A 20,308-nucleotide genomic window follows, 5' to 3' on the forward strand; every position below is an offset into this window, starting at 1 on the left:
CAAATTTAAGTTAAAACTACAAATAGGGAATGTTTATGGATTGAAAGAATTTACAACACATTTTCCAAACATTTTATCTCTAAAACTTGAGCAAGCAATTAATTGATTGTGATTGCTTTGAGTGTCCCATCCATTATTGTTATGAGATTAAGAGTGAGAATTGTTGTAAGAGCATTGTAAAATATTTACTGAGAGTATATTTGAATTACTATTATGAGTAAAAGATTGCAACAGTGCTAAAGTTTGCACTTAACATTTGTAAGAAGTTTGGCTTTCACCCAAAAAGATTGAGTCAGTGAAATGAAGCTCTCAAGAATGACTTTGAGGAGAGTGCGTAGGATTGAGATAGTTGAACTTCTATAAATCGCTTGTATACTCATTTTTTCCAAACCTGCTACCTTTTTTGTGTTTTTCAATTGCTCAAGTTTGTCTCTTTTCTTTCATGTTTACTCAATTCACCTCCTCTCTTGGGTTGCCTAAAAGGATAATAAAATATTTTTTTTTTTTTAGGGAAACAAGAGGTCGATATCATCAACTGTCCTTTAATTTAGAAATTTATTTTATTATAGTCACTTACTTTCAATTTATTAAAATAATATCATTCAACTTTAAATTAAAAAACAGTGGATTTCCTCATTCCCAAAATAAAATGACCATTTAATTTTGCTTCTTATTTCCTTTCTCTTTCTTCCTTGATTCATACTTTAAACCTAAAATTACTATAAGCACAAGCATGCATCAATAGATGGATCAAAGCCACACATAGGCAGAAAAAAAAAAAATTTTGAAAGTGCCAATGATAATTTCACAAGTCAAGACATAACAAGAAAAATGAGAAATAAGGTAAGTTGAAGATTCTTATAAAAGTAGGAGAATTATAAGACTTCGATTTGGTAACCTTCATGAGGATACACTGGCCTTAATTATCAAATAATTAAGATAAAATCTCACATTTTTAATCCATTAAATTGGTGGATTGAAAAGATTTTGAAAGCCTTCGTTACTCATATTGTGGTCAATTTATTAAGAAAATTCTAAATTTATCCTTATTTAAATATCGACATATATCTTTTCACACGATAAAAGTATCTGTATATTCATTATATTTTATCTTACTTTCTCATATTTTCTACCCAGAAAATAAAACATTATTAAACTATCATTTATTATACCTTCTTATCAAATAATATAAAAATTCCCTTTGCATCCTCATATTCCATATAGTGTAAGATCTGAAGTACAACAAGTGAGATTTTATGGCTTTGAAAAGAAGATTCAATAAACCTATTTGTTTTTCAGAAGTGATAAACCTATTGTTGGAAATCAAGAGGCCTTCCCATCAACATGTTATATGTATATTTTTTAATATTGTTGAATTATTTTTTAAATAAAATTTAATTATTTATTATTTTATTTTTTAAATTTATTTAACTCTGATTAAAATTTGAATTCAAAATATCATAATATTTTAAATAACTTCAAAATATTTAAATTAAAATTTACTAAATTTGTCTTTAGAGAATTAAAAAAAAATTTATCATATGAACTTGAGAAATAAAAGAATATACAAAGAAGATAAGATAAAACATTAAATATCTTAAAAATTTTAAATTTATATTTCTATATTCAAATATTAGAGATTAAAAAAATAATAAAAATGGTGATGATTATATTAGACAAGAGCAAAAAAAAATATGAACCATAAAAATAGGGCAGACAATCAGTTGGTGAGTCCTTAGTTAACAAAAATCAGTTGGATAAACTTCAATCAATTCCCATTTGGCCAATAAAAAATAAAATTTTGTAATGTATCACATACAAAATATTATTATGAAAATAGAATTATATCCATTTATTTTTATTTATCAAATTTAAATTTTATGTAATAATTAAATAATTTTATTTTTAAAAATATATTAATAATTAATTAAATTATTTTTTTATTTTATCTAAAAATTATATAAATATTTATTGTGTTCAATAAAGATAAATGACAAAATTAAAAAAAATACTCTTTAATTTTTTAAATGTGATAAATAATTTAAAATAAAAAAATTTAAATAAAACAAATAAAAATGAATGAAAGTAGTATAAACTTATAGCTTATATTTATCAATTCTTTAATTACATATGATTAATAATAATAATAATAATTAGAGTCATCTAAAAATTCCTCATTTTTCACATGAAAGAAACATAAATGTGCATGTGTTTTTCCACCTTTATTTCATAGCTAACAATAATTATAATGATAATTTCAAAAATATAATAATAATTATAATGATATTGCATGCTTAATTTAATACTTAATGAAGTTTCTTATTTTTCACATATACTTTTTAGGGAACCTATATGAAATGGAAGAATGGCACAAAATTGAATTGGAATTAAAAAATTATTATTATTATTATTATTATTATTATTATTATTATGAATTTCATAAAATTTATTTTATTATTTTGATTTAATTTTTATTTTTTATAAAAATTGCAAATTTTATTTAATCAAATGAAAAAAAATTGATTTTACACAATTTTTTTTATCATTTTTAAAAATATTATATAATTTTAATAAATTGTATATATTACTTAATTGTAAGTGTGTATATATAAGCTAATATTATTTTCTTAACAATTTTAATTATAAATTTATTAAATCCCCTTATTGATTAAATCACATATTAATTATATAATATACTTGTTAATTCTTAATTATATATGTATTTTCTAATTAAAAACTATATAATTAAAAATAGATAAGATAATATACTTATTATGTACTGTATATAATATATTTTTGATGTTAATATTATTATTTTTATCAGTATTTTAATATTAAAAATTTAGAATTATTTTTACTCTTTTGAAAGGAACAACAGAACGTCATAATGAAAATTCAAATTGTAATTAGAACCAATATTAAATCAAAACTAGAATTAAAATCAAAATTACTCAAATTTTGACTTTGATTTTAATTAAAAAAAGTTTAATTCTAATTTCAATTTTTTTATCAAGAGTCCAAATTGAAACTAGAATCCCACATTAATATTTTCTCCTCCCAACAAAAAATTTACCTACCAAAACAAATTAATTATTTTAAATAATTTTTTATTAAAGAAAAAAAAAGAAAAAACTAATTTTTTTAGCTCTCAAATTAAGTAAAAAAGACAAATACACACTTAGGGTGTGCATTATTCGGTTATAATCGAATAATCGAATTGAACCAATGAAATTTAGTTATTTCGGTAAGAATAAATTTAGTTCAGTTCGATTTTCGATTAGCAATAATAAAAATTTTCAATTTTCAATTATTGATTCGATTACCTTTAATTTGATAACCCAACAAATTGAAATAATCGAATTTTAATTAATTAATATATTAATTATAATTTTATTAATATTATATTATTTATAATTATTATTTTTATGATTTTATAATAATATTTAACTTATAATTATTATCTTATTAATATTAAATTATATTTATTATTTTTTATAAATAAAAAGAATATAAATATATTTTTATTAATATTTTATTAAATAATTAATAATATATATATATTTTTTTCGTTAATTCAATTATAACCGATAACTTATTGAATATTTTTTATTTTAGTTCATTTCGATTTTCTCTCAATTTTAATTTGATTCGATTAATATTTTTAAAATTAATTAAAAATTTAATTTAAATCGATTCAGTTAATCAAATGCTCAACCCCAGTGTCCACTTACTTAAATTGCCTTATAAAGAAAAAAAAACTAAAATTGAAGGCTAAATTGTCTCTAAATCATTAATTATTACCTAATAATCCTACCCTAATCACGGGAACTTTTCAAAAATCCAAGGAATTCTTTCAAGAATTTATAAATAATTTCCTATTTTGAAAAGTTAGAAAATCATTAGCATTTAAAGGCCTAAATAATTACCAGATTCCCTTTGGATTTTAAATTTTTTATTAGTTATAATAATAATTTTTTTTTAAAGAAAAGTAAATTCACATTGAATGATGGGTACCCATCAGAACTTATTGAACTCTTGCCTTTTATCACCGTACAAATTTTTGCATTAAAAGCACATTATGTGATGGGAACAATCATAACTGACAAAATTTTGTGGGGCACCATCTTTAAATAAATATACAACTGAAAAAGAGCTTGAAAGGTCCCACAAAATGAAATGGACGGTTCAGATTGGTGAACATAGAGTATATACTTTGTACATGATACACAGAGAATCATTTCTTGAAGGTCTACCGGTTTCGTGGAGACAGAGGAGAGAGAGAGAAAAGAAGATAGAGAAGGACTCCATTATCATATATAAATCATAAACAATGTCAGGAAAAGAGAAAGGCTTTTGTGTTCTGTTAGGAAGAAGGGAAAGAAAAAGCTAAAGACAAATACAGAAGAGAGAGAGAGAGAGAGAGAGAGAGAGATGGAGAAGAACTAATAGATTTCTGTTTTGTTGGGGTTGAAACCACCTTTCACTCTCTTCTGGCCATCACTATCATTGTCAAATGTACAGCTTGTTTCTTTTTTATTTGCTTCAATTCTCTCTCCCTCTCCCTCTCTCAGAGTTTTCGGTTTCTTCTTTTCATCTACTCCCATTGAGTCTCTCTCTTCCTTTCTCATTTTTGTCATCTGGGTTTTGTTAGAAAGGCTTAATAACTAAAGTAACACAAGTCTTAATTTCAATATTGTGGGAAAAGTTTACCCTTTTTTTGTGTTTGTGATCTCTGTTTCATTTTCTTATCTGGGTGTTTCGTGTTAGTAGATTCACAATGACTGTGGAGGATAAAAGAAGTGGTTTAGTCAATGAAGATAAGTTCCCAATTGGTATGCGTATTCTAGCTGTTGATGATGATCCAATTTGCCTTAAAGTTTTAGAGAATCTGCTTCGGAAATGCCAGTATCAGGGTACATTTTCTGTTTCATCCCGTGTGTCACGTTTATGAATTTGCTCTTTCTTTTGATATTGGAACGTGATTCGTTTGTTTTTCAATTCTTCCGTTGATTTGATCTTAAAACCAAACTCTCTATGGAACTAAACACTCTGCTAAGGTGCTCTGTTACACTTTTTTTGTGTATATGTAGTCTAAATTTGCAATTCTGTCCTAATTTTGAGCCTGGTGATTGTTGGGTTTTTAACTCTTATTATTATTAGTAAATTTTTAATTTTGGTTTATTTTTTGCTGTTGTATTTATTTTTTTTGGTTTTTGCTAGTAAATTGAATATATTACTGTTACCCAATATTGTGGGGTTTATGGAATTTGTGGTCCATGTAAATTGATCTATATTCATAATATATGCGTTTTCAGTTTTCAATATGGACATTCTTTCGAGTTTTGATTCCTTTTTCTCATCTGTCATTAATAATATCTGCAGTTACAACTACCAATCAAGCAATTGCAGCTCTGAAAATGCTTAGAGAAAACAAAAATAAGTATGATCTGGTTATCAGCGATGTTAATATGCCTGACATGGATGGCTTTAAGCTACTTGAGCTTGTGGGGCTTGAAATGGACCTACCCGTCATCAGTAAGCGAGGACCCTCTTTGCTTTTGCAATTTTTGATTATTTTTCCAAAATGTAAAAGAATCTTGATTAAGATTAGGTGACTTTTCTTGGGATTTGATATAATGTCTATTTTTTTTGAAAATTTAAGCAACTTTTTTATCATAATTACTCCATGCTTTTCAACTTTTAAAGAATATATATGAAATATCTTTTAAGCAATGGATGGATTAGATTAAACATCCCTGTAAATTTTCTTACAGTGTTATCAGCACATAGTGATAAGGAGCTTGTATATAAGGGGGTTACACATGGTGCTGTTGACTACTTGCTAAAGCCTGTGAGAATTGAGGAACTCAAGAACATATGGCAACATGTGATCAGGAGGAAAAAATTACAACCCAAGGACCAAAATAGGTCCCCAAATCAAGACAAACCTCTTGATGGAGCAGGAGGAAGTGGACAAGGAGTGTCATCAAGTGGTAGTGCGGATCAGAATGGAAAAGTGAATCGGAAAAGAAAGGACCAAGATGAAGATGAGGAAGAAGAGGGTGAAGAGAATTTACATGAGAATGAAGAACCAGGGACTCAGAAGAAGCCCCGGGTTGTTTGGTCTGTGGAGCTGCATAGGAAGTTTGTTGCAGCTGTTAATCAATTGGGTCTTGACAGTGAGTTCCTCTACATAGAAGTGATGTTTTTTCGCTTTTATGTACCTGTCACTCCCTTGTTTCTTTTTATTGTACCTTAACTCTTAAATGAATCTACTGCAGAGGCTGTTCCGAAGAAAATTCTTGACCTTATGAATGTTGAAGGGCTTACAAGGGAAAATGTGGCAAGCCATCTGCAGGTTCGAAATTTTCCTATTTGCTTCTTTTGCACAAAACCTTAGATACATCACGAACATGAATGAATTAATAGTTACTGGTTCTAGAATATATGGGGTTAACCAGATGCCACTTGTAATATCTCAAATTTGGTAAGATCTCAAGGATTATGCAAAACATTTGAAGATTGAGCTTAGTGAAAATTCAAACTGCCCTCACTATTTGTATCTAAGTTATAGATAGTTTATAACTAATCTGGAAGTATATGTGACAACTGGAGTAGATGTGCCTAATGAAATTCATACCATAACTATGAATTACATAAATACAAGTAATTTGGGTCCCAAAGTGTTTGAAAGGGAAACTTATTGTTTTCCACTTTGTTACAGAAATATAGGCTCTATCTGAAAAGAATCAGTAGTGTAGCATCCCAACAAGCCAATATGGTTGCTGCATTTGGGGCTAAAGATTCCTCTTATTTGCGGATGGGGTCACTGGATGGATTTGGAGATTTTCGCACTTTGAGTGGCCCGGGGAGGCTTTCAAGCACATCTATATCATCATATACACCAGGGGGTATGCTTGGCAGATTGAACTCTCCTGGTGGTTTAACCTTGCGAGCTATATCTTCTTCTGGTCTTCTCCAGTCTGGCCATTCCCAATCCCTGAGTAATTCTGTTAATACTCTTGGAAAGTTTCAGCCGTCTCTTTTGCCTGCAAGCCAAGGTGCAAATTTGTTTCAAGGTGTTCAATCATCAGTGGAGCCTAACCAGCTGCAGGCAAAATCCAATACTCACATTGGAGAATTTAATCGCAATGATGATACAGCAGGCTTTACACTTGCAACTAGCTTCTCAGATGGCAGAGTGACAATTGGTGGCTTGAATAATACAGTGTCCAGTTCCACAAGTAACCCTTTGATGCTACAAGTGAACCCCCAACAAAGTCAGAGTAGGGAAGCATTTGCAACTCAATCTTCTCTAAGTGTGCCTTCATTGAATCAGGAGTCTTTTGATGTTGATGTCCATGGCTCGTCAAATTTTCTGGATCATAGCAGATGCACTGAAAACTGGCAGGGTGCTGTTCAATTATCCAAATTTACAACAAATTCTTTACCTTTGAGTGAACCATTCAGTCATGATTCATTGTCCACAAGTAATTTGAGAGACAATATATCATCCACCATCTCTCAGATTGGGAATGGCTTGAATGATTTTTCTTCCTCCAGTGTGCTTGCCACACCTTCAGATTCCCGAGTAGATATGCAAGGGCAAACAAGCTCAATGGGTGATGTTGTTCAGAATATGAGTTACAATTCAAGACAGAGGTGGGAAGAACATAGCCAGGATTATAATCCCAACCTAAATAATTCATTCAGCAACATAAACTCTTTTGTTTCTGGCAATGGCGTTGTGGGTTCATTGAGCCAAACTATGGACCAGAGAAAGAAGTTTGATGTGCCTTTGCATGGCCAGTTAAATAATGTCACACCATCCATTTTCCAGCATGGTGAAGTTGAGAACTCTGCCTTGGACCCAAAAATGAGGTCCAATGAGGACTACCTTTTGGAGCAAACAAAGTCTCAGAATGGTTTTGCTCAAAACAATTATGAGTCTTTGGATGATATGATGAATGCGATGATAAAACGGGTATGATCACATGTTTTGCTTGCTGTCTCTGTTACATCTTTTTGAATGTTTCCTTTTGCTATACTATCATTATTTTTAGTTGGCTGTGGTATATTGATAAACAAAAATAGAAGTCTATGTTCAATGCTATACTAGATAAGGTACGTTTTTTTTTTTGGGCATAAAGCTTACAGAAACTAAGTGTTGTGCTTGTTTAATTTCATGTGCAAAATCCAATTTACTTTGCTAAACTCTTGCTGTTGTTACCTGCTATTGCATCTTTCTGAAATAAACTTACTCTATCAGTTCTTTATGAAATGGTGGTTTCACAAGGATAGGACATATTAGATTCATACCAGCTTAGTAATATGAATCCAAGATTTTTTTTTTTATTATTATTTTTGCTGGCAGATGGGTCCTGCCATTGTTGGTAGACAGAAATGTGGCATGAAATTTATAACTGCTTCAAATGACGTGAATACTAAAATTTGTTAATGGAGCCTTTTATCTTTAAAATAACATTTTTTTAATGGAAAATTTCAGATTTTATACTTAAATCCACATAGCATTATTAGATTCTTTTGTTGTTATTCACTTGTTATTTATGATCTCTGAGTTAGTGCTAATATGATGCACACAAAGAACTAATTGAATGTGATTTCACCTTTGTTTTTTTATTCTCGTGAATATTTTCTTATTTCTGGTCAAGACCTTCAGAAGCTTGTTGCTTTTCGATTTTAGTACCACCGGCTAACTTCCAAAATATTATTCTAGGAGGAAATTAAAATACAGAATTATAGTACTAAATGTTGGTTACAGGAGAAAATAAACTTTTAAACTTAATTTTTCTGTTAGATTTGGTTTTAATCATGGGCATCCCATAAATGGTCCTATGTATTTTTATTCTGTTGTGAACCAGACAAGCTCATGAGTTATCTTAATCTCTCTTTAATCTATTTACTTTTGCTCCTTGAGCATAAAGAAGAGAGTTGAAATTAATTGGTTCTACAATGTTGCACTGTACACGGCTGCATGAGTTGATACATTGGTTGGCATGATGTCTACTGTTGTAGTCAATTAACCAATATCAGGAACCCAGAAGTGTCATGGCTAGTATTAGAAGAATATAATTTACTCATTCTCTTTCTCTCTCTGTATTATGCATATATATATATTTTAGTTTTAATTAAGATATGTACAGTTACTGCTTTAATGAACTTAATATTTTGACGATTCATTTTGTTAGTTTGCACTTACTTTGTTCTGGCAACTTATTTTAGTAACATTTTTTTTTCAAGACTTGGAGATAAGCATTGCTTAATAAAATATTGAACAGCAGAATCACCTTAACATTGAGTTTCATTTCTATAAAATAATTTGCTGCCATGAATCCTGATTAGGCGCAGATAATAGAAAGTGATTCAAGGAATTTTGCTTATGGTCATGATGATAAAAGAGATTGAAGTCATGAAAGTTCATGAAAAACTTGACAGGAAAAACATAACCAATTTTATTTGTTCTGATGCTTGTGAGCTAAAGCAAGAGCTGAACACAAATGTCATGTTTAAATTATTAAAGAAAAGCTGGTCTCTCTCTGCCCAGTCTTTGTGGTGAAGTAGGATGGGCATAATCTGCTATCTTTGAGCCATTACAATTTTCCTACTGATAACTTCATAACATTTGACACTGAAGGTCATGTGGTCTGGGTTTAGAGTGAAAGAAATGAGAGATTTTTATAAGTGCTAAGTTCCATATTCACCCGAAGTATAGTTATTTTATGGTATAATCACTATCCATATTCAAGTGTTGGCAATGGCTGGCACAGTGAAAGACCCCTTAACTATTACTACATGTCCAAATATCTGTACTTATATTGCTACTGCTGCTATTCTAATTGAATCCAACATAACAGTAGTTTCTTTCACGTCTTCTCTTTTACTCGTTTACTCTGAACATTTCTTTCCTTGTGCGCCTCTTGATCATTCTTTGACATTTGTTTATTTGAAGCAGGAGCAAAATGAAACAATGCTAATGGATGGAGAGTTCGGATTTGACGCATACTCCCTCGGATCATGTTTGTGAGACTGCTATAGCTGAATTGTAGAGGAAAAACAGGGCAGACAAAATCCCCAAGTCCACTCCTCATCTGGAGGAATTTGTACCATCTTGTAACTTGTTCTGCATTTCATTTTCTTTTAACCCCATCTTCCCTTTTCCTGCCCTCTTCCCAATGTACTTTCTTCTTCCCCTTTCTTTGTTATTCTCTGTTACTATAGTTAGTTCCTGCTAAATATTGATAGCAGAATTCCTAGTTTCTCAATTCTTTCTTAATCTCCTTTTTCTCAATCTACTATAGTTCATCTTTCTTAACACTGTTTTGAGCTGAACTTGGGTTTAATTCATTTATTTTTCAGATAAGCTGAGCATAGCCTGTTCATATATGGCTTACATGCCAAACAAATTTAGGTTGTAGATAAAATAATTCAATTTTTTTTAAACTTTTTTTTTTTAAATAATCAGGTTGTAAATGTTTTAAATATGGAAATTTACCATTAGGTCTTTGGTTTTTAACTGATATTATAACTTTGATCCCTGATTTTGGAAATTAAATAATTTAGTTCCTCACTTGTGTTACCATCAAAATTAGAGTTCTTTCCGTCCAATATTTCTGTTACTTTAAGTGAAAAAAAATAAATATATTGTTTATTCAATAAAGTGAAAATTACTATTTAACTTTTGAAGTTTGATCAATATTATGATTTAATCCTAATATTTTAGAAATCAAACGTTTAATCTTTTACTTATATTTTTCTTCAATTAAAATTAATTATTATCGATTAAAGTAATTTTTTTTGTTCTATAAAAAGAATTCAAGAAAAAATTTTAATAAAAACAAAGTTAGTAAAAAAAAAACAAATTCTAATGATTTTAGCAATTATCAAATATAAGACTAAATCGTTTAATTTTTAAAATACATGAATCAAGTTATAATATAAGTCAAAACTTAGAGATCAAATGATAAATTTTAATTAATTGAATAAATGATATATTTATCTTTCAACTTAAATTAAAGTCAAAGAGTGGATGAAATGATCTCTAATTTTTATAGAAATATAAATGAGAGACTAAATTGTTCAAATTCAAAAATATTTACACCAAATTGTAATCTTATTCAAAACTTAAAGATTAAATAGTAAATTACCCTTTTCAATATTATACCAGGCACATTTTGTAAAATGGAGAAAAAAATATTTTCTATATAATTTTATTTAGTTACTTTTAATATGATTTTAATATTAGGCAAGAAGTATTTGCCATTTTGATTACTCTACCTAAATTTTAATAGTTTAAAAATTCCTAATTTAAAAAAAAATAAAAAAATAAAAAATGGCTATGAGCAAACTCTTATATAACATAAAAATATGCAACTTCTAACATAAAAAGTCCATAGTAATGGTGTTCTTATAATTCTATTAAAAGATAAAGGTTTACGCTTTTTAGTTGTAGTGCATAAATCAATTATTGTTGTTCATAAAAAAAAAAAAAAAAAAAGAAGAAGAAAGAAGAAGAAAAACACACATTTTCTACTTGATGGCAATGTCATTTAAATCCCTTATTTTAAAGATTTTATGGATGGATGAATAAAAAATCAAGAAAATAAAATTCAATGAATTGCAATGGAGCCAAAATAAATGCAAAGAAAGCAGCACCTGGAATATAGTACACTCAAAAATCAAAGGATTAAGAATTCCAATGCATCTAAACAGGTTCAATCTCAGTGAAGTTAAAATTAGATAATACATTCAACTCAATCAAGCTCAACCAGTTGAGCTCTTCTCTCTGCAGCTTTCTTTCTTACAAATATCCCCCAGCGCAGAGCTGCTTTCAGCTTAAGCCATCCCACAACAGCCTTTCCTGAACCCCTGCCGCGTTCCTGTGTGTATGCTTGATCCATCTGAGGCTCATATGCTTGAATACTGTAAGAGTAACAAGCCTCATCAGGATGACCAAAACCACTACCCATTCCAACCCCAACTCCCATACTGAACGTTTTGAGAAGTCTCTGCATGTCATCACTCTCTAGCATCTCTGAACTCCTGAGCCGGATTTCTTCAGCAAAGAAGTCTTCTGATCCCTGCCCATTCCTCGGTTGAGACCAGTCTCCTGCAAAATAAGCACCCCCAGCAGGAGTTCCAATTGACATGTGATCCATGCCACCACCAGCTAATGCTGCCTGTGGATTATTTAGGGTCGTGACTGCATTATGATCAGGCCTCACAAATGGAAATTCAATTAACTGAGGAACTGATGTGTGGTTATTTACAGATTGGCTTTGCGAACATATTTCGGATGAGATATATTGCTGCTGCCTGTTGTGGTTAGAAGTAATATACTGATTTGTGTCATAGTTGTTTATTATGGGTGCAACTGAGGCTCTTTCCCTGTTCTTAGTACTAGTTAGGGAGTTCAGGACCTTGCCATCATATTCTATGACTTGCTGCCAATTTTCATATGCTCGCTTTACCAGAGAATCCACTGATACCTGTAGCCAAAATTCAACATGAATGAGCCAATTTACTTGTAAATAAAGGTGATGCAATTCTTCAATTCCTAAGTCGTAAATCTTGTTCTGCTGAAGACAAGTTCCAATCCAACAAGCTAAGTAAAGGAACATCACAACTAAACTGCCATAACTCGGTGTCTGATTTAGAGATCTCTTTTATGACAAGTTAGCTACCTAACCATTCAGTTATAAAGAAGCCAGATGGCTGTAAAAGGAAAATTATGGTGCAACTCTTCACTGCATTGTACAAAATGAGTGTGCGTCATGCTCTGTTTCTTGTCATGGTTGTAAAATTGCCTTCACTTGTCTAATTTCAAATTATTTTAGATATTTGAACACCATATTTATTGATTTTGGAACCCCTTTTGAGAAATTATTTCAAACTACATCTATCATATGCTAAATGTTGCATGATATGGCTGGGATTTCTGAATGTAGATTACTCACCTTCTGATTGTGGTTAAGCGATTCCAAAGGGAGGAACTGCCCATCAGTAATGAGGCCTCTGAGTTCATAAATATGGTTGAAAACAACACCAGTGCTGTGAGTCACATCTGAGAAGTAAACATAAACCTTCCCCCCCAAAACACAGGTCTTAGCGTGCTCCACAGTATTCTCCCACATCCTATTGGACATTCCACTTCCAAGTATCTATGTTGTGAACATCAAAGTGGAAAACAGAAAATAAAATAAATCAATAAGAAAAGAAAGAATGTGAAGTGAGAATAGAATTTTCCAGTGGCATTTTACGGAAAAACAGGAAAGGTCGAGTAGGATACTTACATTTCTCAATTTCTGTGGATCCCGCATAAGAAGCCGAAGAAAATCTTCAACTGTTACAATTTTAGCCTTTACCAGTTTTTTGTGCAGTGCTCCATCCTTTGCTATTCTGTCCAATCTCCAAACTTCATCATGTAAAGCAGGTGGATAGTGCTTCTTGTATACTGCAAATTACACATAAAATATTTATTAGAAAAACTTGCTCAAGACTGTTGAAGACTGTGACTCTCCTGATATTATTACAAACCATCATCAACCAGCATTCTCTGCATTATACAGTGCAAGACTGTTTGCATTCACCTAGTGCTCTTTCTCATAAACTAACGAAGAAGCTTTTTGAGTGTACATTGTGGTCTAAGGTCTCATTAACAGTCTATCTTTAGCCTATCAATCATAAACAAGAACAAGTGAAAAACTCACATTCTCCTCGGTGATCTTTAACAGCAAATGCCTCTGTTTTAGCCTCACGAACACGAACACCTTCACAAGATCCAGAAGCAACCTTAACACCAAGCCTGAACTTTCTGCTCCTTATCCAGCTAGAATTATCAGTGAAAGTAAGATCTCCAAGAGTTCCTACCCCTTCCTTTAGAGTCACTTGTAGATCCCCAGTCAGGAGAGGCCTTTTCCCTTCACGCTCTTTTACTTCATGGCCTTCAAAGTGTTCTGCAGTCCAATCTTCATCAGCCTCCTCGTTGAAGTCACCTTCAAGAACCACAACATTCAGTTTTGCAACTGATTGAGGTCCAGTTTGCATGACACAGCCTGAGGTAGCATCTAGCAGGACAACATGGATAGCTGCTCCTTTTTCCCCCTCAACCTTCCCACCTGTGAATAGGTGAGGTGGCATCCTTGTTCTGAAATGAAGCTGTAGATTTCTTCCTTCTGGCCCTTGTATTTTTGGTGGTGATCTGCCATAAGTAGAAATGCAATTTGTGATATCAAATATTTCAGGCAATTGTCTATTTCCCTTGGAATATTTGAAAGTTCCCTAGTCTGATCACTTACTTCACTAACAAGCTAATTTTTAGCATCAGACAATGAGTCCTCTGACTAGAAACCCTTCTTAAAGAGTAAAATGAAAGAGGATTATCAATTTTTATCATCTAAAATTATTTTAGGGAGCTTACCTTGCTGCCAACTTAGCATGACCCATTCTTGTCAGAGCACGCTCCACTTCTTCACTAACCTGTGCATTCATTTGAAATTCCAAAATCAACAAAAGAAGAACCTTACAGAATTAAACCAGATAGAAGGAGATTGAGCCACAATAATGCCATTGATAAATTGAACCAACAGCTACAAAATATTGGATGACAAGAAAACACTCAAATATCATCAATGATTTTTGTTTAGCATTATGTTGCATTAAATCAAATGGAAATCAATGTTTTCTGCACATCTCTTTCTCCCAACTATTTCCATTACAACTATAAATAAGATCTAATAGGTAACTTCAGTCTTCAGCCATACCATACAATCATGTAGTAGTAGATATAGAGCAGCAGCAGTACTATTATACCACTGAAGGGTTCAGAACAACTGTTAAAATAATAAAACAAATAATTTATGACTCACAATTCTGCGAAATAGAGGCTCCAAAGACGAGCAAAGTCTTTGCAAACTATCCACCTTCAAAGCTTCCACAATAACACTGCATATAGATTAACTCACATATCACTGGAATGGACTCAGAAATTTTCCACAGAACTTGCACAAAGTGGAGACCAGGCAAACAAACTGAAATAAATATCAACTTCAAAATTACAATCGAATTAGATACGAGTTTAAGGCAGTTGAAACATGATTCCAAAGGGTTAATGTTTATAACTTGAAGTTTTACAAGCTTGAACTTGAACTTGAAGTTGAATTTTGAATCAATCCACCGACAAGGGCAACTGAGTTAATACCCATTCTATAAGCAAGGGATAACTCTTCCAATTGAATCTACTCACTGGACTTGAAATTCTGAACTAAAAATGTGATTCCACCTGGCATAGCCAAGTTTGGAGATGTGATCCATAAGCTAGTAAGGCATCAGCATTGCATGAATAGGATCTAATATAGATCGTTTGGGCATCCAAAATTAGGAGACATGTTTCTAAGTTTTGAAAGGAAAGAAACTGATCCAAGAAAGCTCTAAGTTCGACACCCAGTTTGGATTCTAGTTCTAGTTAACAAAATTCATCACATCACAAGTAATCTTTCAAGCCAAGAAACAAAAGCAATACCAATTACAAATTGCTCAAACCATGAAACAATATTAACAACAAGAATAAAAAAAGGAACACCCATCAAGAAAAAGTAATAACAAGAAGTAAAAAAATAAGAACCTTGCTAAAGCCGGCATTTTTGCCTTCTTTGGATCAGGCAAGTGGTCAGCTTCGTCTTCAACACACTGTTCATAACCCCTTTTCTCTATACTCCTGCCCCTTGAATTTTCCATTTATAGAAACTAGAAAAAAAATCCAAATATTTTGATTTATCTTTCCAAATATAGAACACCAAGATTGTCCTAAATATCCACTTAAACTCCAAGAAACATTACCGCTGCACTGAAATTTCCAAGAGCGAGAGAGAGAGATTAAAGACTGAAAATTTCAGATCCCAAAAGAAACAGAAAACTGCTTTGGATGGCAATTTATGGATCTGGGTTAGTGTAAGGATGGTCAGCTAGTTTTGGATAGATGCAATCCAAGTTGATATCTTTTAATGGTCTAAGATCTAAAACAGAATATAAAAATGGTTGCTTTTCTTACACTATATTAATGCAAGCAAGGAAGGGAGAAAGACCAATCACAGACACAGCTGTATAAGCGCATGAACTTTGAAAGTCTTTGAAACCGCGTTTGTTGGTGAAATCAAATGAAACCCTTATCATCTGTTGGCATTTGACCGCTTTTTTGCCTGTTAGATGAGAAGAAAAGTCGGATTCCTTGGAGGATTGGGTCCCATCTCATTTCTCTAAGTCTAAAACTACCCCTTTTTTTATTTCCTTTCTTGTGTTTTTGTCATGCGGATGACACTGACATTGCTGAGTTTGACATAATCTTTTCATTTTGTTGTTACTTGTTGCGGCAAAAATCCATTTCTGAATTCTCAGCCACTTGGCAATTGGAATCATCATAATTTTACGTTGCGAGGATTAAAATTAATGAAAAAAACAAAAATTATTATTATTTTTTTAAATTTATTAACTTATATTAGGTAAAAATATGATTAAAATTACGAATATTTTTATAAAATTACTAAATTTTATTTTTTTATAAAATTCATTTTACTTTAATTTAATTTTATAAAAATTATTACTATCTAAGATTAAAGATTTTACATTAATTTATTAATCTGTCAATTATTTTACATAAAATTATTTTATTTTATTAATTTCTTAAAATTACTCTCTCGTAATCAAATTACTCTCTCGTTAAAAGAGTCAATACTAATTGTACCAAAACAAAATACAACGCATGGGAAGCTGCTTGAGCTGACAGACTTAAAACATGTCATGAATACATGTATCGTTTGCTTGCCTTCAGAACACACACAATTTGAGAGAGAATTTTGCCTTGGCAAGATAACACAAACAAGCTGCTTGCCTCCCATATAAATACTTGCTGTGATTCCCCTGGTTCGACTGAAAGGAAAAATATACACCACTTAATGTAACAATTATTCTCCTTCCCAACCGAGTTGGCGAGCCCGTTGCTCCCATAAGGAAGTAATTTTCCTCTCCCTGATCAGCAATGCCTCGGCCTGCTCCCTAGCTTCTTCACATGTTTCGGTGGCAGCATTACATTTTTCTGCTTCTCTTTGGTATTGGGAAGCCACCCGCTTTGCTTCAGCAAAAGTGACGTTCATGTGATGAATATGTTCTTCAGCAACAGCCTCTTGCAATTTCAACTCCTCCGTTAGAAGGTCGACAAACTGCTTCTCCATCTCCCTTTTGAGATCAGGGTCATCACTTCCACAATCTGCAATATCACCATATGTTAATAATCATACCAATGAGATCATGATTCCACTAATCTGAAAGATTAGCAGTAAACCAGAAAGCACAACATGGAACAAGGGTCACTGAACAGCACAGTTGGAAGCTTTTGGTGGCCCAGAATTTTTTGCCAAATCCTAAATTAGACCCTCTAGATGAGTTTGTACTCAGGGGCGTCTGAAGAAAATGTAAAAACACATGGGAATAGTATAATTCTCTTTTTTTCTTGTTTGCCTAATTTTGTTGATTGACATTGAATTGGAATACTATTGCAAATTAAACCATGTCATGACTGAAGTTAGGACAAAAGAACAACTGAATCAAACTCTAACAAAAATTTTAAAAGGACATTTAACAAAAAAAACTATTTTAGGCCTTTTCCAGTCATCAAAATTGCCTGACGGGTTGAAAGGGCCCAAGTCTAATACCCTTAAAAGCATAAACTTGGAGTCCAATAGCAGTGAGTTAACAAGCTCATTGAAGTAAGCTTAGTCAAACTATTTTTAGGTAAGAATGAATTCACAAATGGAGAAACCCAACAATTACAAAAGGTACCCAGTTTCCACTACCCAAACTGAGAAAAAACCACTACACACACACTTGGCAGTTGGATGGTGGAATTCCAGATTATATAAGTTTCAAATGCAGGCACAGGAAATCATAAAACCCAATAAAATAGCTGTGTGCTAGTTTTACTCTACGAGCAACTTGTTTATGTGTTTGTGTAGGGGAGAGGGAGAGAGAAAAAGAGTAAGGGAGTTGTGAAAGAAAAATGAGTTCTAACCTGTGACTGACAGATTGGCTAACCCTGCAAGCATAGAATGAAAAAGCACCAACAAAGCAAATATTAGTACATAAGATTTTGATTTTCTCAAACTTAAACTCTTGAGCAAGCATAAGCTAATGAATATTAACAAGTCGATAAAAAACATAAAGCTCCTAGTTTGTAAGCAATTTTCAACTGAACTGTAGATTTTCTATCCTGGTATGAAGTTGCATGCTGCTTAAACACAAAGCTACGCATTGTAAAATATGCAAAAGAAAGAAAAAAGAACGATAAAGCCAGCTTCTTAAATTAGACAGGAAGGCAATTATTCTCCCTTCAAAGAGATGGCCTTTATTCTAGGCCAAATCCAATAACAGAGTGATCAAACCATTCATCATTAACTTCTGAGAAAAACAAAAATGTGGACTAGTTCTCCATGTTCTCATCTATATGTGCATCTCCTATCATCATAGGCAGAGTACAACAGACAAGAAAATAGTCGATGAAAGCAAAAAATGCAGAGATATAAGAAAAAGGTATCACAATGCAGTTCCACATAGATGGATTTCCTATTAAGGTCTCTGGAAACTATTTCCTATCTCAGGCCTACGGTTTCAGCTAAAAGTAATGTCCTAAAGGGCATGTTTCATATAACCGCAATTAAAAAAAAGAGGATGTATAAAATCATATCAAGTCCATTCTCAAACAAAATTTAGAACAATTCTATTTAAGAAGAGCCAACAATCAATTCTATGATCAATAATTTTTTGACAGCAAACAGTTCATTGAAATATTTCTTATGAACATGCTTGGCTCTTCAAGTGTTTTGATAGCAATCAGCCATGGTCATACAAGTATCATTTCTACAAGCATGGACTAAACCCAGAACATAGCTATTTACATTTTGAACAAAAACAAAATATAAGTACCATAAAAGATGGATAATAAATCTTTTCATGACTAGGAAACAAAGTGCATAGTTGATTGGATTCATCAAATTATATTCATATAAGGCTTCAAGTACTGAAACCAAGTGGAAAGATGCATGCAAAAGAGGGACAATTATGGTAATATTTCAAATTCAACAAAGCAAGGAAGACTATCATTTACGCTCAGATCATATAAAGAATATATAAGGCCAGATTTTGCTGATTCCATCCACCTCAAAGCAGGTTCATCAAACTTGCAACACTGGACAACAAATATCTGTTTCTACCTACAACGTAGTCACACAGAAAGAAAGAAACAGAAATCTAAATCCAGTTACAGCAGCAATTATAAAACGCAAAAAGGAAAACCAAGTAGCCATAGTTTCACTCCAGAAAAATTAATAAGTGGGTTTTATTTTGTGAGATAGAGCTCAGACCAAATTGAAAATTTTCCAGATAAGTTAAAAAAAATTGAAATTAAAGATGTAGGTACATCTAAAATACCCTAGAAGGAACATGTAACTATTCCATTAACAAAGCAAAGAGAGAGTTTAGGATCCAAAATTAGGAATAGCAATAGATCAAAAACTCAAATTGATGAAAAGGGTAACCATCAATTGAACTCAAAACAGAGAATCAATCAAATTATATATTAAAAAAGAAAACCCAGATGCACCAAAAAAAAAAAAGATACAGAAAGAGATCAATACCAGGAGCAATCTTGAGAAGGGACAAAGGAGGAGGGCAATCACAGATGCAAGGAGGACAAGAAATTTTAGAACCAGAGAGTCGAATGGTTTTCTTAAATCTCCAATAAAGAGCAGGGCCACACACAGCCAAAGCTGAAATTACTGCAAATATGACCAAACAACATCTCAAGCAAGCCCCTGATCTCCTTGACATTTCTGCTTGTTTCTCTGTCAATGCAATCTATGTCACTACGGAGCTATGGAGTTTGGGTGTCTCACTGTCCCCCTATTTGGAGATAGCGAGTGAGAGATCTACTGGGATCTACTGGTGATGCATTTATGGATACTCAGCATTAAATCTACTTCGCTGTTAACGAAAAGGGTAGGTTCAGCAATCAAAGCTATAATCGAAAATCTGTGTGGAATGGTTTTGGTTCGATTTTTCAACTCAGTTATTTTGTCCATATCATTCGGTTAGATTATAATTTTAATCAGTTGGATTTAACCATTAATTTTAAACATAAGAAATGTTTTTAAAATTAAATATTTAAATTTTATAAATAATTTTTTAGTAAATTACTATTTAAATATATATTAAATTTAATAATATATATATATATGAACAGAAT

General features: G+C 31.8%; 3 protein-coding genes across 8 annotated transcripts; 1 reads left to right on the forward strand and 2 right to left on the reverse strand.

The window, feature by feature from the left end:
• Positions 1 to 4,334: 4,334 nt before the first annotated feature.
• Positions 4,335 to 10,283, forward strand: LOC110648348 (two-component response regulator ARR18). 3 transcript variants are annotated; one of them, XM_058132085.1, is made up of 7 exons: positions 4,335 to 4,515; positions 4,771 to 4,913; positions 5,383 to 5,535; positions 5,775 to 6,179; positions 6,282 to 6,358; positions 6,725 to 7,984; positions 9,971 to 10,283. In XM_058132085.1, exons 2-7 carry the CDS (start codon positions 4,778 to 4,780, stop codon positions 10,043 to 10,045), a joined length of 2,106 nt encoding a protein of 701 aa, XP_057988068.1. In that variant the 5' UTR covers positions 4,335 to 4,515; positions 4,771 to 4,777; the 3' UTR covers positions 10,046 to 10,283. The 3 variants fall into 3 exon arrangements, with proteins under 3 accessions (XP_057988068.1, XP_021658254.2, XP_021658255.2); XM_021802562.2 differs by having other exon boundaries at positions 4,335 to 4,913; XM_021802563.2 differs by having other exon boundaries at positions 4,336 to 4,913; positions 9,974 to 10,283.
• A 1,322-nt stretch (positions 10,284 to 11,605) lies between these two features.
• Positions 11,606 to 16,191, reverse strand: LOC110648342 (calmodulin-binding protein 60 E). 3 transcript variants are annotated; one of them, XM_021802556.2, is made up of 8 exons: positions 15,856 to 16,060; positions 15,641 to 15,762; positions 14,886 to 14,961; positions 14,438 to 14,496; positions 13,728 to 14,218; positions 13,311 to 13,471; positions 12,975 to 13,178; positions 11,606 to 12,506 (listed from the first exon to the last, which is right to left on the reverse strand). In XM_021802556.2, exons 2-8 carry the CDS (start codon positions 15,751 to 15,753, stop codon positions 11,772 to 11,774), a joined length of 1,839 nt encoding a protein of 612 aa, XP_021658248.2. In that variant the 5' UTR covers positions 15,754 to 15,762; positions 15,856 to 16,060; the 3' UTR covers positions 11,606 to 11,771. The 3 variants fall into 3 exon arrangements, with proteins under 3 accessions (XP_021658248.2, XP_021658247.2, XP_021658249.2); XM_021802555.2 differs by having other exon boundaries at positions 15,641 to 16,191; XM_021802557.2 differs by lacking the exon at positions 14,886 to 14,961 and having other exon boundaries at positions 15,641 to 16,060.
• Positions 16,192 to 16,714: 523 nt separating this feature from the next.
• On the reverse strand, positions 16,715 to 20,126 carry LOC110648345 (uncharacterized). 2 transcript variants are annotated; one of them, XM_021802559.2, is made up of 3 exons: positions 19,701 to 20,126; positions 18,080 to 18,103; positions 16,715 to 17,278 (listed from the first exon to the last, which is right to left on the reverse strand). In XM_021802559.2, exons 1-3 carry the CDS (start codon positions 19,891 to 19,893, stop codon positions 16,977 to 16,979), a joined length of 519 nt encoding a protein of 172 aa, XP_021658251.2. In that variant the 5' UTR covers positions 19,894 to 20,126; the 3' UTR covers positions 16,715 to 16,976. The 2 variants fall into 2 exon arrangements, with proteins under 2 accessions (XP_021658251.2, XP_057988069.1); XM_058132086.1 differs by lacking the exon at positions 18,080 to 18,103 and having other exon boundaries at positions 19,701 to 20,125.
• Positions 20,127 to 20,308: the final 182 nt, after the last annotated feature.

The sequence above is a fragment of the Hevea brasiliensis genome, chromosome 13, assembly GCF_030052815.1.
Source record: "Hevea brasiliensis isolate MT/VB/25A 57/8 chromosome 13, ASM3005281v1, whole genome shotgun sequence".
NCBI lineage: Eukaryota > Viridiplantae > Streptophyta > Magnoliopsida > Malpighiales > Euphorbiaceae > Hevea > Hevea brasiliensis.

Excerpts from the sequence above, each read along its gene's own strand:
- LOC110648348 (XM_021802562.2), top strand. The coding sequence starts at position 4,778 with ATGACTGTGGAGGATAAAAGAAGTGGTTTAGTCAATGAAGATAAGTTC. Across the intron at positions 5,536-5,774 it reads AATGGACCTACCCGTCATCA|TGTTATCAGCACATAGTGAT; the intron begins GTAAGCGAGGAC and ends ATTTTCTTACAG. Across the intron at positions 6,180-6,281 it reads TAATCAATTGGGTCTTGACA|AGGCTGTTCCGAAGAAAATT; the intron begins GTGAGTTCCTCT and ends AATCTACTGCAG.
- LOC110648342 (XM_021802555.2), bottom strand. The coding sequence starts at position 15,753 with ATGGAAAATTCAAGGGGCAGGAGTATAGAGAAAAGGGGTTATGAACAG. Across the intron at positions 14,219-14,437 it reads CATGCTAAGTTGGCAGCAAG|ATCACCACCAAAAATACAAG; the intron begins GTAAGCTCCCTA and ends TACTTATGGCAG. Across the intron at positions 12,507-12,974 it reads CGCTTAACCACAATCAGAAG|GTATCAGTGGATTCTCTGGT; the intron begins GTGAGTAATCTA and ends TTTTGGCTACAG.
- LOC110648345 (XM_021802559.2), bottom strand. The coding sequence starts at position 19,893 with ATGTCAAGGAGATCAGGGGCTTGCTTGAGATGTTGTTTGGTCATATTT. Across the intron at positions 18,104-19,700 it reads CCTTCTCAAGATTGCTCCTG|GGTTAGCCAATCTGTCAGTC; the intron begins GTATTGATCTCT and ends CTATGCTTGCAG. Across the intron at positions 17,279-18,079 it reads AGCCAATCTGTCAGTCACAG|ATTGTGGAAGTGATGACCCT; the intron begins GTTAGAACTCAT and ends GTGATATTGCAG.